Source organism: Cyprinus carpio, chromosome B19 (assembly GCF_018340385.1).
Source record: "Cyprinus carpio isolate SPL01 chromosome B19, ASM1834038v1, whole genome shotgun sequence".
NCBI lineage: Eukaryota > Metazoa > Chordata > Actinopteri > Cypriniformes > Cyprinidae > Cyprinus > Cyprinus carpio.
In genome coordinates this window covers 30,715,369-30,730,368 of record NC_056615.1, presented here as the reverse complement: position 1 = coordinate 30,730,368, position 15,000 = coordinate 30,715,369, and the positions used below count along the sequence as shown (strand labels likewise).

Below are 15,000 nucleotides of genomic sequence, written 5' to 3'. Positions count from 1 at the left end.
TCTTTAAAGGCTGTTCAAATGAAGTTCTTAGCAATGCATATTACTAATCAAAAAATTAAGTTTTGATATATTTACGGTAGGACACTTTACAAAATATCTTCATGGAACATGATCTTTTACTTAATATCCTAATGATTTTTTTTGTCATAAAAGAGAAATGTATAATTGTGATCCATACAATGTATTGTTGTCTATTGCTACAAATATACCTGTGCTACTGATGACTGCTTCTGTGCTGCAGGGACACATTTATCAAGGGTACCAACAATTATGTCAATCACGATTAATCCTTTGACAGCACTAGTATGTAAACCTCTTCAGATTTATTTGCAGAACACAATTAGTAATAAATATTGTCCTAAACCAGCAGTTATTGTGAATAAACCGTTGTTGAGAACAGAACTGATTTCTGCAGTGCGTCTGCGTGTCCCATGATTCCCGGCGGTGTTGTTGTGTGTGTCAGGTGGACGTGAGCGGGGCGTACGACAGTCTCCCTCATCAGAAGCTGGTGGAGGTGTTGGGTGAAGTGCTGCGTGTGTTCTCCGAGCGCAGCTTCTTCGTGCGTCAGTACGCTCGCGTCTGGAAGGACCCTCACCTGGGCCTGAGGAAGCACTTCTGCACTAGAGTACGTGAGTGTGCGTCAGGGAACCAGACACACTGCAGCGAGTGTGTGACGCCTGTGTGTGTGTGTGGTCAGGCCGAGATGAGCGAGCCGCTCAACATGAAGGGCTTCGTTGTGGAGGAGCAGGCCGGCGGGACGCTGCACGACGCCATCCTCGTGGAGCGGGTGAGAGATGCACTTTTATCACATTACTGTCATTTGTTTCAGTTGTACTTAACACGCCAGAGAATCCAGATTCTTCACATGCTTGTGTTATTTAAATATCTGTGTGTTATATATAGATGTCTTTTTAAACAGTCTTTGTTTAATTGTTTTTAAGTTCAAGATCCACGTCATATTTTCATATTAACCTTTTTAAAATGATTTATTGGTGTGTATATGCATATTTACAGATTGTATGTTTTTTTTATTTTTTACTTTTTTGTGTTAAAGTATGTTTACTGTTCAAGAAAATCCAAATCATATTTATTATTTTGATTTAAATGTGTGTATCATATATTTAATTAACCTGTTTTTAATTTATCTATTTTGTTAAACAGTTCAAGATACAAAAATTTGATTTGTGTGTGGGTGTGTATATATATTTTTTATCTAATTTTTTTTACATTTACATTTTTATTTTTTTCACACACATTTTATTTATACATATATATAAGTTCATTTGCAAAAACAGATAACTCAGTTTTTTAACAATTTTCAAAAATCATGTTTTTTCATCGTGCATTCCAGTTAATCTCAATCAAACTACTGTTGAGTTATTTTGATTAAGTAAAAATAACTAAAAAATGCAGCTAACTAACACAATAAAAACATAATTTTTGAAAATGTAAAAAAACAGAGTTTGCAAATATATATATACAGTACAGGTCAAAAGTTTGGAAACATTACTATTTTTAATGTTTTTGAAAGAAGTTTCTTCTGCTCATCAAGCCTGCATTTATTTGATCAAAAATACAGAAAAAAATGTAATATTGTGATATATTATTACAATTTAAAATAATTGTTTTTAAATTTATTATACTTTAAATTATCATTTATTTCTGTGATGCAAAAGCTGAATTTTTAGGATCATTATCACATGATCCTTTAGAAATCATTCTAATATGATGATTCATTATCAAAGTTGGAAACAGTTCTGCTGCTTAATATTTTTTCAGAACATGTGATACTTTTTTATGATACTTTGATGAATAAAAAGTAAAAAAAAAAAAAAGAAGCTATGTTTTTAAAATATAAATATTTTGTAATAACAATATACACTACTGGTCAGTAATTTGGGGTCAGTAATTATTTATTTATTTATTTTTTAAATAAAATCAATACTTTTATTCAGCAAGGATGTGTTAAATTGATAAAAAGTGATAGTAAAGAAAATATATTATTAGAATATATATTATTAGAATTTTTTTTTTATTTTGAATAAATGCAGTTCTTTTGAACCTTTTATTCATCAAATATATTAGACAGCAGAACTGTTTCCAACACTCATAATAAATCAGAATATTAGAATGATTTCTAAATGATCATGTGATAGACTGGATGTTACATGTGACACTGAAGGCTGGAGTAATGATGCAGAAAATTCAGCTGTGCATCACAGGAATAAATTATTTTTTTAAAGTATAATCAAATAGAAAACTATTATTTTAAATTGTAATAATATTTCACAATATTACTGTTTTTTCAGTATTTTTGATCAAATAAATGCAGGCTTGATGAGCAGAAGAAACTTCTTTCAAAAACATTAAAAATAGTAAATCCAAAAAAATCCATATCTAAACTAAACGTAACTTTTTGTTAAAGAATAAAAGTGTGTGTGTGTGTGTGTGTGTGTGTGTGTGTGTGTGTGTGTGTGTGTGTGTGTGTGTGTGTGTGTGTGTCAGCACTCGTCTGAGGTCCGAGGTGGAGACGTGTTTCAGTTCTTCCAGAAGATGCTGAGCAGCTACATCATCCATCATGACAACAAGTGAGTTCATTCCTGCATTCACCGATGATGTCACGCCCTGTGTCCGTGTTCGATGATGTCACGGCCCGTGTCCGTGTCCAGGATGTTCCGTCAGGTGTGTGGAATCCCGCAGGGGTCTTCAGTGTCGGCGCTGCTGTGTAACCTGTGTTACGGACACATGGAGAACTCACTGCTGAAGGGCATCGCTAAAGGAGGGTGAGACCATACACTAAACACCCTCAAAGTCCTGAAAACATGGGTGCCGTCAGAATGAGAGTCCAAACAGCTGATAAAAACATCACAATAATCCACAGCACTCCAGTCCATCAGTGAACATCTGGAGAAGACTCTCTCTCTTCTGAGCAGTCAAACAATCCAAAGAAAACATTTTACAACAGAAAGAAAAGTCACTTACAAAATGAGATGAACATTAATTAAATCTGACCAAACAAGTGAATGAATCTTCTTTAGAAGAGACCAACTCACTTCAGAGTCTGACTGATATCAGAATTACATCCATAAGCTTTTTGTGATCAAGGATAAGGAGTGATTTTGTTATTGTTTTAAATATTTACTGTTTAGAACCAGTTTTAGAGCTTGGCATAATTAGAAAAGTGTTTTCATCATAAAAATATCTGTTGTGTTTTAAGATTGTATTTATTTCTGAGTCCAAACTAGTGTAATTTTAGTATTGTTTATACACTATTTAGTTTTCATTAATATTATGAGTTAGCTTTTATTTTAATATTTTTCCATTTTATTTTTGAGTTAGTTTTTTTGTAATTTTTATTATTCTTTTTTTAAATATTATTTTTAGGTTGAATTTTTTTTTTTTTTAGTTCAATTTTAATTAAAAACAACTTAATTCTTTTTAAACCTAGTATTTATGTGTTTTTTTTTTTTTTTTCAGCTTTTCCCATCCACAAACATGTTTGTAGTCGTTTTTATAGTTTTTGGTCCAAGCATCACCACAAGATGTCATGTTTGCACGCATTGTGTTTATTGAGTGTCTCATAAAACATCAAGTTAAACTAAATAAAGTGTTGCCTTGGCAGCTGGCTGAATCGCACAAATGCCAGCACTTAAAATTTTAACTTGCACATTCTCAAAACTTTTTTGGTCTCAGTCTAGAGCCCTGTGTGTTTTTAATAATTGTGTGTGTCTGTGGTTGGCAGGTGTCTCATGCGGCTGGTGGATGATTTTCTGCTCATTACGCCTCATTTGAGCAAAGCCACGGAGTTCCTGACGTACGTCCACACGTAACACATGAACATGCATGTGATCCAAACGAGGCTGTAACCCTGTCTTGAACATTGGGGGAGACAAACTTTATATATTTATAAATGTAGAGCGGGTAAAATAAGTATTGAACACCTCAACATTTTTCTCAGTAAATATATTTCTAAAAGTTTCACCAGATGTTGGTAACTCAAGTAATCCATACATAATCCATACGGTGTGTGTGTGTATGTATATATATATAGTGACTTGCGAAAGTATTCATACCCCTTCATTTATTTCCCATTTGGTTGCAGCCTTATGACTAAGTGCTAAAACTACTTTTTTCCTACATCAATCTACACTCCGTACACCATACTGACAAAGCAAAAACAGAACTGTCACAACTTTGTAAATTTATTAAAAATAAAAAACTGAAATAAGTACATTGCATAAGTATTCAAACCCTTAACTCAGTACTTAGCTGAAGCACCTTAACAGCCTCAAGTCTTTTGGGGTATGATGTGATCAGCATTTGGCAGTTATCTGTGATTCTTCTCCTCATCTCTTCACCTCTCAAGCTCTGTCAGGTTGGATGGGGGCAGACGCACATTTTCAGGTTTCTCCAGAAATATTTGATTGGGTTCAAGCTCAGACTGTGTCTGGGCCACTCAAGGACATTCACAGAGTTGTCTATAAGCCACTCCTGCTGTGTGTTTAGGGTCACGGTCCTGTTGGAAGGTGACCCATCTGTCCAGTCTGAGGTTCTGAATGCTCTGGACTGGGTTTTCATTAAGGATATCTCTATATTTTGGTGCATTGAGTGTTTCTTCAACTCTGACGAGTCCCACAGTCCCTGCATGAAGCTGCTACCAGCACACTTTACTTTTGGGATGCTACTCTGCAGGTGATGAGCAGAGCTGGTTTGCTCAAACATGATGCTTGGAATTAAGATTAATCAGAACAGAGAATATAATTTCTAGTTGCTTTTTTGGTAAATTCGAAGTGTGTTTTCGTGCGTCTTCACTGAAGAGAGGATTGAGTCTTTCCACACCGTCATAAATCCCAGATCAGTGGAGTGTTGCAGTGATGTTTGTCCTTCTGTAGGTTTCTCCACATATGATCATGGAGCTCAACTAGAATGACCATCAGGTTCTTGGTCACCACTCAAACCAAAGCCCTTCTCCATCAGTTGCCCAGTTTGGCCAGAAGGCCAGCTCTAGGAAGAGTTTCAAATTTCTTCCATTATGGATAATGAAGGCTACATGATTCTGTGAATCTTCGATGAAGCAGAATTTTTTCTGAACTCTTCTCCAGATGTGTGGCTTGAAGCAAATCTCTTTCTGAGCTCTATAGGCAGACCTCAGAGTTTGGTTTTTGCTCTGATATGCATTGTCAGCTGCAACATCTACAAGGAATATGAATGCTCCTGAGCTAAATTTCAGATAAGGGTTTGAATACTTATGCAATGGAATCATTTAAGTTTGGCCATTTCTACAATGTCTATGGTGGTTACGTCCCTGGATCCAAACACATTCACTCACTCATCTGTCTGTGTGTCAGGACGCTGCTGGCCGGTGTTCCCGATTACGGCTGTCAGATCAACCCTCAGAAGGTAGCAGTGAATTTCCCGGTGTGTGTGGAGTGGCTGGACTCGGGTGTGAGGGTCCTGCCCTCCTGCTGTCTGTTCCCCTGGTGCGGTCTGCTGCTGGACACACACTCGCTGGACGTCTACAAGGACTACTCACGGTAACTAGGGCTGTCAGAATGGCTGAAAAACTTCTAATTTTGTACTAAAATATAATCAATATTCGAATTTAAAAGCCATAATTTCTGTTAAGGGGAAAAAAAGCTTTTGGCTTTTAAGCAAAATATTACTAATGCACATTTATTCAAAGCAATTAAATAACACGACTATCTTTGAAAAAGTGCATAATGTTTAAAATATTGTTTATAAACCAAATATAATTAATTAAGTTGCTTAAACAATTTGAAACAAAACAGTATGTGTGTGTAGTTTAATACAAAGGACCGAAAACCAACCACAAATAGTGCTTTTATTATTTAAAAACCGATGCAGTGGGATGGCGAAAAACTGCCATAAAGTCTCGAGACATGTTAATTTTACATGGCTTTCTAAACATGCGGCTCTTTTGTGCGAGATGCGAGTGTAACGCTGATAGATGTCCCTCTAGAAAATATGCATTCTGTGTGAACGGCTTGGTTTCAGTTTTGATGTAAACAACATCATCTCCGCATTGATGTTCTCTTTTTCTGCAATATATTGAATGCATCTTGTGCACCGCTGATAAGGCTGCCTTATGCACACCTAACATTTTTGCATTCGAATGTGCATTTATATTTTAAATTTGATGGATATTCGAAAATTAGATTTAAAAAAAAAAAATATATATATTTTTTGTGACAGCCCTAATGGTAATGAGATGCACCCATCACTGCTGCAATCAGGCTGTAAATCAGGGAGAGCCTCTATCTTATCTGCACTGATGAGACGTCATCCGTACGCTTTTATATGCATTCCAGCCTGACACTGATCTCTGCTGTTTCTGCGGTTATTCTGCTCCGGTCTCATCTGTGTCAGCACTAGTGATAGTTAAAATTGACTTAAGTGGTGGCCAAAACGATTAGAACACTAGTATTTTCAGCAGCTAAAAAGTGGTTTTAAGTCATTTGTTTCTATCTTTTGCTGTCGTGTGTCAGTAGGGAATATCAGTTTACATTTCCAGACATACATTCTGCAATTAATTGTAGTTCACCTAAAAATGAAAATTAGCCCATGTTTTACTCACCCTCGAGGCATCCTAGGTGTACATGTCTGTCTTCTTTCAGACGAATCTAATCGGAGCTACATTTTAAAATGTCCTGGCTCTTCCAAGCTTTATAATGGTTATTTTTCAATAGTCCAAAAGAAGTGCAATAAAGTGCGTCCATCCATAGTAAAATGTGCCTCACACAGCTCTGGGAGGTGAATAAAGGCCTCCTGTAGCAAATCAATGTGTTTTTGTAAGAAGAATATCCCTATTTCACATTTTATAAACCATAATCTCTAGCTTGTGCTTCATTGGACTTCTTTTGGACTGTTGAAAAATAACACCCATTCACGAAGAGCGAGGACATTTTTAAATATAACTCCAATTAGATTCGTCTGAAAGAAGAAAGTCATGTACACCTAGGATGCCTCGAGGGTGAGTAAAACATGGGCTAATTTTCAACTTTAGGTGAACTATCCCTTTAAACACCAGTGATTGCTTTCAAATAGGTTTCCAGACTCTTTCCCCGTCTGTCATTGGTCAGAGAGTCCTGCCCAGGGTTATTATAGTTAACCAAAAACCATAAAATCATAAAAATAGCATATCTGTTACGTGTCATGTAATAAATGTTAACTGAAATAAAACTGATTTAAAAAAGGTTTTATTTCAGCTAGTCGCCAAAGGCAGTACTTTAACTTGATGTACTGAAAAACTAATAACTGATATAAAAAATTAAATAAAAACTATGTAAACATATTAAAACAATAAACAGCAGAAACGAATAAAAAGACAAATGCACAATAAAATTATTAAAACTTTATCTAAAATACATTTGTTACTTGAGTTGTAATATAACGAATGTTAATGTTACGTTTAGTTTAACTCGATATACCAAAAAAAAAACTGAACTAAAAAAGATACACGATATAAACATTAAAAAAAAATGACAAAAATGCATAGCAAAATTGCTTAAACTTTAGCTGAGCTAAAATGTATTCACCACTATTATAATAAAAAATAACAAAAAAAAAAAAATAACAACTTTTACATACAGTCTAGTCTACAAGTCAAGGTAACATTTCTCTTTTTGCATTTAATTAAACTAAAACTAAAATTAAAAACTATATAGACACACAAAAAACTGACTTCAAATAAAATAATAAAAACACTTTTGGAAGTAAAACTATTAAGTATTTTAGCGTCAAATTTAATTTAACATCAAAAATGTCATTGCATTTAAACAAACTAGATGAGTGTATAAATGACCTCTGCTCCGCCCCCTCAGGTACGACGGCCTATCGCTGCGCTACAGCCTGACTCTAGGCTCCGCCCACTCGCCAACCGCGGTCATAAAGAAGCTGCTGTCGGTCCTCAGTCTCAAGTGTACCGACATCTTTCTGGACCTCAGGGTGAGATGTGAATGAGTGCTAATGAGAGCCCTGAAGATCACAGCCTTTATCGGTTTGATCATTAGTATTCTTCTGTGCTCCTGTGTTAGTGGATTCAGTATGTGTGCTGTTTCTGCAGATGAATTCAGTGGAAGCTGTTTACAGGAGCTTATATAAACTCATCCTGCTGCAGGCCCTCAGGTAAACACTTCACACATTAGTGCTCAAAAGTGTGCCTTCAATAAGATATTTAAAATAAATTAATACTTTTACTCATCAAGGATGCATTAAATTGATCAAACGTGCCAGTGAAGACATTTATAATGTTACAAAAGATTTCCATTTCAAATAAATGCTGTTCTTTTGAACTTTCTGTTCAAGTTTTAGTGTTGTTTTTTATATTTGATTAATTTTTATTTAAATTTTAGTACTTCAACTCAAACTATTTCCATTTTAATTTTAGCACAAGTTTTAGTTGTGTTTTTTCATATGTATATGAATAAAAATAAACTAAAACTTTAATAGAACTTAACATATATAAAAATAAAAGCTAATTCAAAATATAATAAATGTTATAATAGTATATAAATAGTACTGAAAAAAAGTGGAGTAAGGATGCTAAAAACTCAGGTGTGCATCACAGGAATAAATTACATTTTACAATATATTCAATAATATTGTGAAATATTGTAGAATATTTCTTGAGCAGCAAATCAGCATATTAGAATGTGACACTGAAGACTGGAGTAATGATGCTGAAAATTCAGCTTTGATCACAGAAATAAATTACAGTTTAACAGATATTCACACAGAAAACAGTTATTTTAAATAGTAAAAATATTTCACAATTTTTACTGTGCTTTTGATCAAATAAATGCAGCCTCGGTGAGCAGAAGAGACTTTTTAAAAACTCCAACCGAACTCAAACTTTTAAAGTAGTGTACATTAGTTGTTTTCTCTTGTTTCTTTTAGGCGAAAGTTTAACGAGACACAGATCTGAGTAACTGGGACTGTGCTGTTTGAATGTCTGCTGGTGAATGATTGTGTGAAACTCAGAGCATTAATGAAAGATTCCGTTCAGTGCAGAGAACAGCTGCAGTAACCATCAACCCTGCAGCAGAGCGAGTGACGCTGCTGTTTGTCAATGTGTGTCAGGTTTCACGCGTGTGTGAGGAGTTTGCCTCTGGGTCAGAACGTGGAGTCGAACCCGTGCTTCTTCCTGAAGATGATCTGGACGATGTCTCGAGTCACCAACAGACTCATCAGACACATCAATAAAGGCAGGAGCGCTGGCTTTTCTACAGACAGTCATGTTAAGCTCACGTAGCTCAGGCATATACAATGGAGAAGACCTCTTGAAAGAAACAACACGATTCTTCACGGGGGCAAACTCATCCAGAATAGACTAGCATTGGTCAATAGAGGTCACAACTGGTAGTTCACCGATTGTATGTATAAAAGTGTCTAGGTCAATATTTCTGATTTTTCTAAAGCAAATTACATGCTCCTTGGTTGTCTGCGGATCTCTTATACATGAGTACATCAGTACACTCAAGCTGGTCAATAGTCACACTTGTAGCACAAACAAGTCTAATGTATCTACATCAAATGATTCTCAAACCCTCTCCAAAGTGCTGATCTAAATCAAATTATTCGCAAACCAGCTCCGAAGTTACGATCTAAATCAAATGATTCGCAAACCCACCCCGAAGTGCAGATCTAAATCAAATGAAAATAATTATAATTATTATTTCTTACACTCAAGGCGCTACAACAGTAAAAAAACAACACTACTCCATAACAACAGTCACAATGATAACACAATAACAACAATGGCAACAACAACTGTAAAATTATAACTAAAAAGCTTCAATGAACAGATATGTTTTGTGTAATTTCTTATAACAGTAAAAAGATGGAGCATTACTAATAGGAGAAGGCAGAGAATTCCAAAACCTGGGAGCAATACAAGAGAAAGACCTCCCACCCACAGTTCTGAGTTTACACCGAGGCTGGTACAGAGTCAGAGAACCAGCAGAGCGGAGAGACCGAGATGGTGTGGACACTGTGACCAAATTACAAAATATAATCTGGGGCCAGCCCATGTACTGCTTTATAGTTTAAGATAAGAACTTTCAAATCAATGCGTGATTGAACTGGAAGCCAGTGTAGTTAAGAAAGCACAGGAGTGATATGACTGCGGATGGTGTGTAAGTTAAAACATGAGCAGCTGAATTTTGCACATATTGCAGCCTCGTAATTAAATTTGCAGGTAACCCTGCAAAAAAGAAATTACAGTAATCAAGCCTGGATGTTATAAAGGTGTGAATAAGCCTTTCTGCATCAGGCATAGAGAGAAATGGTCTTATACGTGCAATATTACGAAGCTACTTTAGTAACATTCTTAAAATGAGTGTTAAAAGTCAGCTGTGCATCAAAAATCACACCCAAATTCCGCACCTGTACAGAAGGGAGAATCTGGCACTCATCCACTGTAAGTTTAAAATGATTACATCTGTTTACAGCAGTTGAAGTGCCAATCAGAAGAACTTCAGTTTTTGAACAGTTTAATGGTAGGAAGCTCTGTTTCATCCAGATCTGTTTTTCCAGTAAACAAGCAGATAAAGTTGAAAGTGGTGATGTAACATCAGGTTGAGTACTAAGTTAATCTGTGTATCATCTGCAGAGCAATGATAACCCAGACCATGCTTTTGAATAATCTGCTAAAGAGGCAACATATAAATGATGAAAGGAGTAGGACCCAGTACCGACCCCTGAGGGACGCCCTGCCGCAATAAAACAAACTGAGATCTATTTGTACCAGAATAAACAAATTGAGTGCGTTCTGAAAGATATGATTCAAACCACTTTAAAGCTATACCAGAAAAAACAATCCACTTATCTAACCTGTCCAGCAGTATAGTGTGACAGATGGTATCGAATGCAGCACTGAAATCTAACAAATCCAAAATGCCACAAACCCCAGAATTTGCTGAAACAAGGAGATCATTCATTACCCTCAAAAGGGCAGTCTCCGTACTGTGTCCAGACCTAAACCCTGATTGAAAAGGTTCTAGTAGTCTTCTCAAACCCGCTCTGAAGTTCCGATCTAAATCAAATGATTCACAAACCCGCTCTGAAGTTCTGATCTAAATCAAATGATTCTCAAACCCGCTCTGAAGTTCAGATCTAAATCAAATGATTCACAAACCTGCTCCAAAGTTCCGATTTAAATCAAATGATTCGTAAACCCACTCTGAAGTTCCGATCTAAATCAAATGATTCACAAACCCACTCTGAAGTTCCGATCTAAATCAAATGATTCACAAACCCACTCTGAAGTTCCGATCTAAATCAAATGATTCACAAACCTGCTCCAAAGTTCCGATTTAAATCAAATGATTCGTAAACCGACTCTGAAGTTCTGATCTAAATCAAATGATTCTCAAACCCGCTCTGAAGTTCAGATCTAAATCAAATGATTCACAAACCCGCTCTGAAGTTCCGATCTAAATCAAATGATTCACAAACCTGCTCCAAAGTACTGATCTAATAATAATACATTTTATTTGTGATGCGCCTTTCTTACACTCAAGGCGCTACAACAGTAAAAAAACAACACTACTCCATAACAACAGTCACAATGATAACACAATAACAACAATGGCAACAACAACTGTAAAATTATAACTAAAAAGCTTCACTGAACAGATATGTTTTGTGTAATTTCTTATAACAATCAAAAGATGGAGCATTACTAATAGGAGAAGGCAGAGAATTCCAAAACCTGAGAGCAATACAAGAGAAAGACCTCCCACCCACAGTTCTGAGTTTACACCGAGGCTGGTACAGAGTCAGAGAACCAGCAGAGCGGAGAGACCGAGATGGTGTGGACACTGTGACCAAATTACAAATATAATCTGGGGCCAGCCCATGTACTGCTTTATAGTTTAAGATAAGAACTTTAAAATCAATGCGTGATTGAACTGGAAGCCAGTGTAGTTGAGAAAGCACAGGAGTGATGTGACTGCAGGATGGTGTGTAAGTTAAAACACGAGCAGCTGAATTTTGCACATATTGCAGCCTCGTAATTAAATTTGCAGGTAACCCTGCAAAAAAGAAATTACAGTAATCAAGCCTGGATGTTATAAAGGCATGAATAAGCTTTTCTGCATCAGGCATAGAGAGAAATGGTCTTATACGTGCAATATTACGAAGCTACTTTAGTAACATTCTTAAAATGAGTGTTAAAAGTCAGCTGTACATCAAAAAGAATTCTGGTACTCAATCTGATGCTGTTCATACATACGTTTGTGAACTGTTAGGCCAGATTTCCTATATTGTTGCTCCAACTGCCTTAAACACACACACACACACACACACACACACACACACACTGTTCAGGAAAGTTACTTTTAAAAGTAATGCATTACAATGTTGCGTTACTCCCTAAAAAAGTGACTAATTATGTTACTTAGTTTCTTTTTATGGAAAGTAATGTGTTATGTTACTTTTGAGTTACTTTTTAAATCTGGGCAGGGCTTGCTTGTTTTTAATTAAAAACAGGTATTTTACAAATGTAAAACCCCACCAAAAGTGAAGTGAATGCGTCTCAGGCTGAAGGAAGTGTAAATTCACGTCTGTACAGTAGAGGGCGCCGCTCAAACTAATCACATGAAGAATATGAGCAGGAGAAGAAAGATAAACACTATTCAACAATAACACAAATCAAACACAAATGTCATTTTTGCTCATTAGTATGGTTGAAGTGGATCACTGAAGGTCAGCAGCAAAGACACTGGTTAATAAGATGAGATTATATTCATAAAAGATATTTGTGTTTTTAACATATTTAATTATTGCAGGTTTGCATCGTATTCTGAATTTGCATTTATCAGTTTTTACTCATTTTGAGGAACAGTGAATGTGTTTTTGAGTAAATGTATGTATGATTATGTGTCCCTGCAGCACAGAAGCAGTCATCAGTAGCACAGCTATATTTGTAGCAATAGACAACAATACATTGTATGAGTCACAATTATACATTTCTCTTTTATGACAAAAATCATTAGGATATTAAGTAAAGATCATGTTCCATGAAGATATTTAGTAAATTTCCTACCATAAATATATCAAAACTTCATTTTTGATTAGTAATATGCATTGCTAAGAACTTCATTTGAACAACTTTAAAGATGATTTTCTCAATATTTAGATTTTTTTTTGCACGCTCAGATTCCAGATTTTCAAATAGTTGTATCTCAGACAAATATTGTCCTCCTAACAAACCATACATCAATGGAGAGATGATTTATTCATCTTTCAGATGATGTATAGATCTCAATTTTGAAAAATTTACACTTAAGATTTTGTGCTCCAGGGTCACGTAATTAGTCTAGAACTACAGTGAGATCATGTTCACACACAACGCTCTGCACTTACTCCTGATTTCTGTCTCCATGGCAACACCAGAGCTGTCACTCAACACATGAGATACAAAGTAACTGGAGTTACTTATTTGAAAAAGTAGCTCAGATATTTCCTTCTAAATTAAAAAATGCCTTACTGATTAATCTGATTATGTTACTTGTAATGTGTTCCCCAGCGCCTCACTCGTGTCTGAGTGTGTTTGTTTCTCCTGCAGGTCTGGTTCTAGGTTCTCCGGACGGCGGAGGTCTTCTGCAGTATGAAGCTGTTCAGATGCTGTTCTGTTTGGCGTTTGTGGTGGTTTTCACTCGGCACCGATCTCTTTACCGCAGCCTGCTTCCCCCGCTGCACAAACGTACGTTGGTTTTGCTTTAGATGCTCATCTTCAGTCCCTTCTGTGCTTCAGGCCATCGTTTGGTGTAGAATGAGGAGGAAACAGTTGCATTAAGGGTTGGAGGGACTGTTAAGAGCAATAATGCCATTAAAATAGAGTTATTTTAGTGTCATTAATAATGTAGTTGAAGTTTGTTATTTTGTTTTCAGTAATGTGTCTATTCACATTTTATTAGTTTTTTAATTTCAATTTTAGTAATTATAGTTCACAACCTACACTGTTTCCACTTTAATTTTATTATATATATATATATATATATTTGTAATGTTCATTTACTTTTCATCATTTTTTTTTAATAATTTTAGTACTTCAACTTAAACTATTTTCCATTTCAATTTTAGCACACGTTTTGATTTCATTTTTTTTATAATGTCTGTTTACTCTTTATTAATTTTTATTTCAGTTTTAGCCATTTTAGTACTAAAATGGCTAAAACTGAGATAAAAATTAATCAAAAGTAAATAGACATATTTACAAAAACAAAGTAACTAAAACATAAACTAAAATGAAAATTAAAAATATAAATTATGTTTTAGTTATTTTGTTGATATGTCTCTTTATTTTTATTAATTTTATTTCAGGTTTTTGTTTAGTAATTTTACTGCTTAACTATATTTAGTATATTTTTATGTATTTATTATTATTTGTATTGTTGTTGTTATTTTACTTTTAGATTTTTATTAGATTGTATTTTATTTTTAGTTGTTTAAGTCTAAACTGTTTTTATATTATATATTATTTCTATTAACACTTTATATTTTAATTAACATAAATCTTTAAATAGTTTTAGTTTGTGATAACAAGCTTATTTACATTTGTTAAACTCCCATTCATCATGGCATAAAAAATGATAAATCAGTATGATTTAGTTATTTTAGTATTATTATACTATTGTAATTTTTATTAATGTTTTGAATTAGCGTTTATTTAAAATTTTCATTTTTTCTATGTGCTTTTGTAATTTTTTGTAAATTTTATATTACTTTTTAAGTTTATTTTAGTACAGTTCACTTCAGTTTTCCACTTAGTAATTTTATTAAGTTCTTCATTTTTTTTTACTTTATTTCAGTTGACAAAACTGTTCTTAATAGTTTTTAGTTTTTTAGGCATGTTTAATAGCCGTATTCCTTCAAAAGCCCTAAACAAGGAGAAATGCACCAATCAGAGCAGCCTCTGTTACACTGCTGACAGAAATTGCATCTTTAGAGCGTTTATGAGAGACTGCCAGCTCATAA

The 15,000-nt window shown here is 34.8% G+C and overlaps 1 protein-coding gene across 1 annotated transcript in view; it reads left to right on the top strand.

Moving 5' to 3' along the window:
* Window positions 1-15,000, top strand: part of tert (telomerase reverse transcriptase) — a 24,335-nt gene that overhangs the window by 8,775 nt on the left and 560 nt on the right. The window contains 10 exon segments of the mRNA XM_042745372.1: window positions 464-625; window positions 698-787; window positions 2,506-2,588; window positions 2,670-2,783; window positions 3,743-3,814; window positions 5,349-5,534; window positions 7,842-7,965; window positions 8,084-8,145; window positions 9,100-9,224; window positions 13,589-13,726. Coding sequence (XP_042601306.1) covers window positions 464-625; window positions 698-787; window positions 2,506-2,588; window positions 2,670-2,783; window positions 3,743-3,814; window positions 5,349-5,534; window positions 7,842-7,965; window positions 8,084-8,145; window positions 9,100-9,224; window positions 13,589-13,726 — 1,156 coding nt within the window.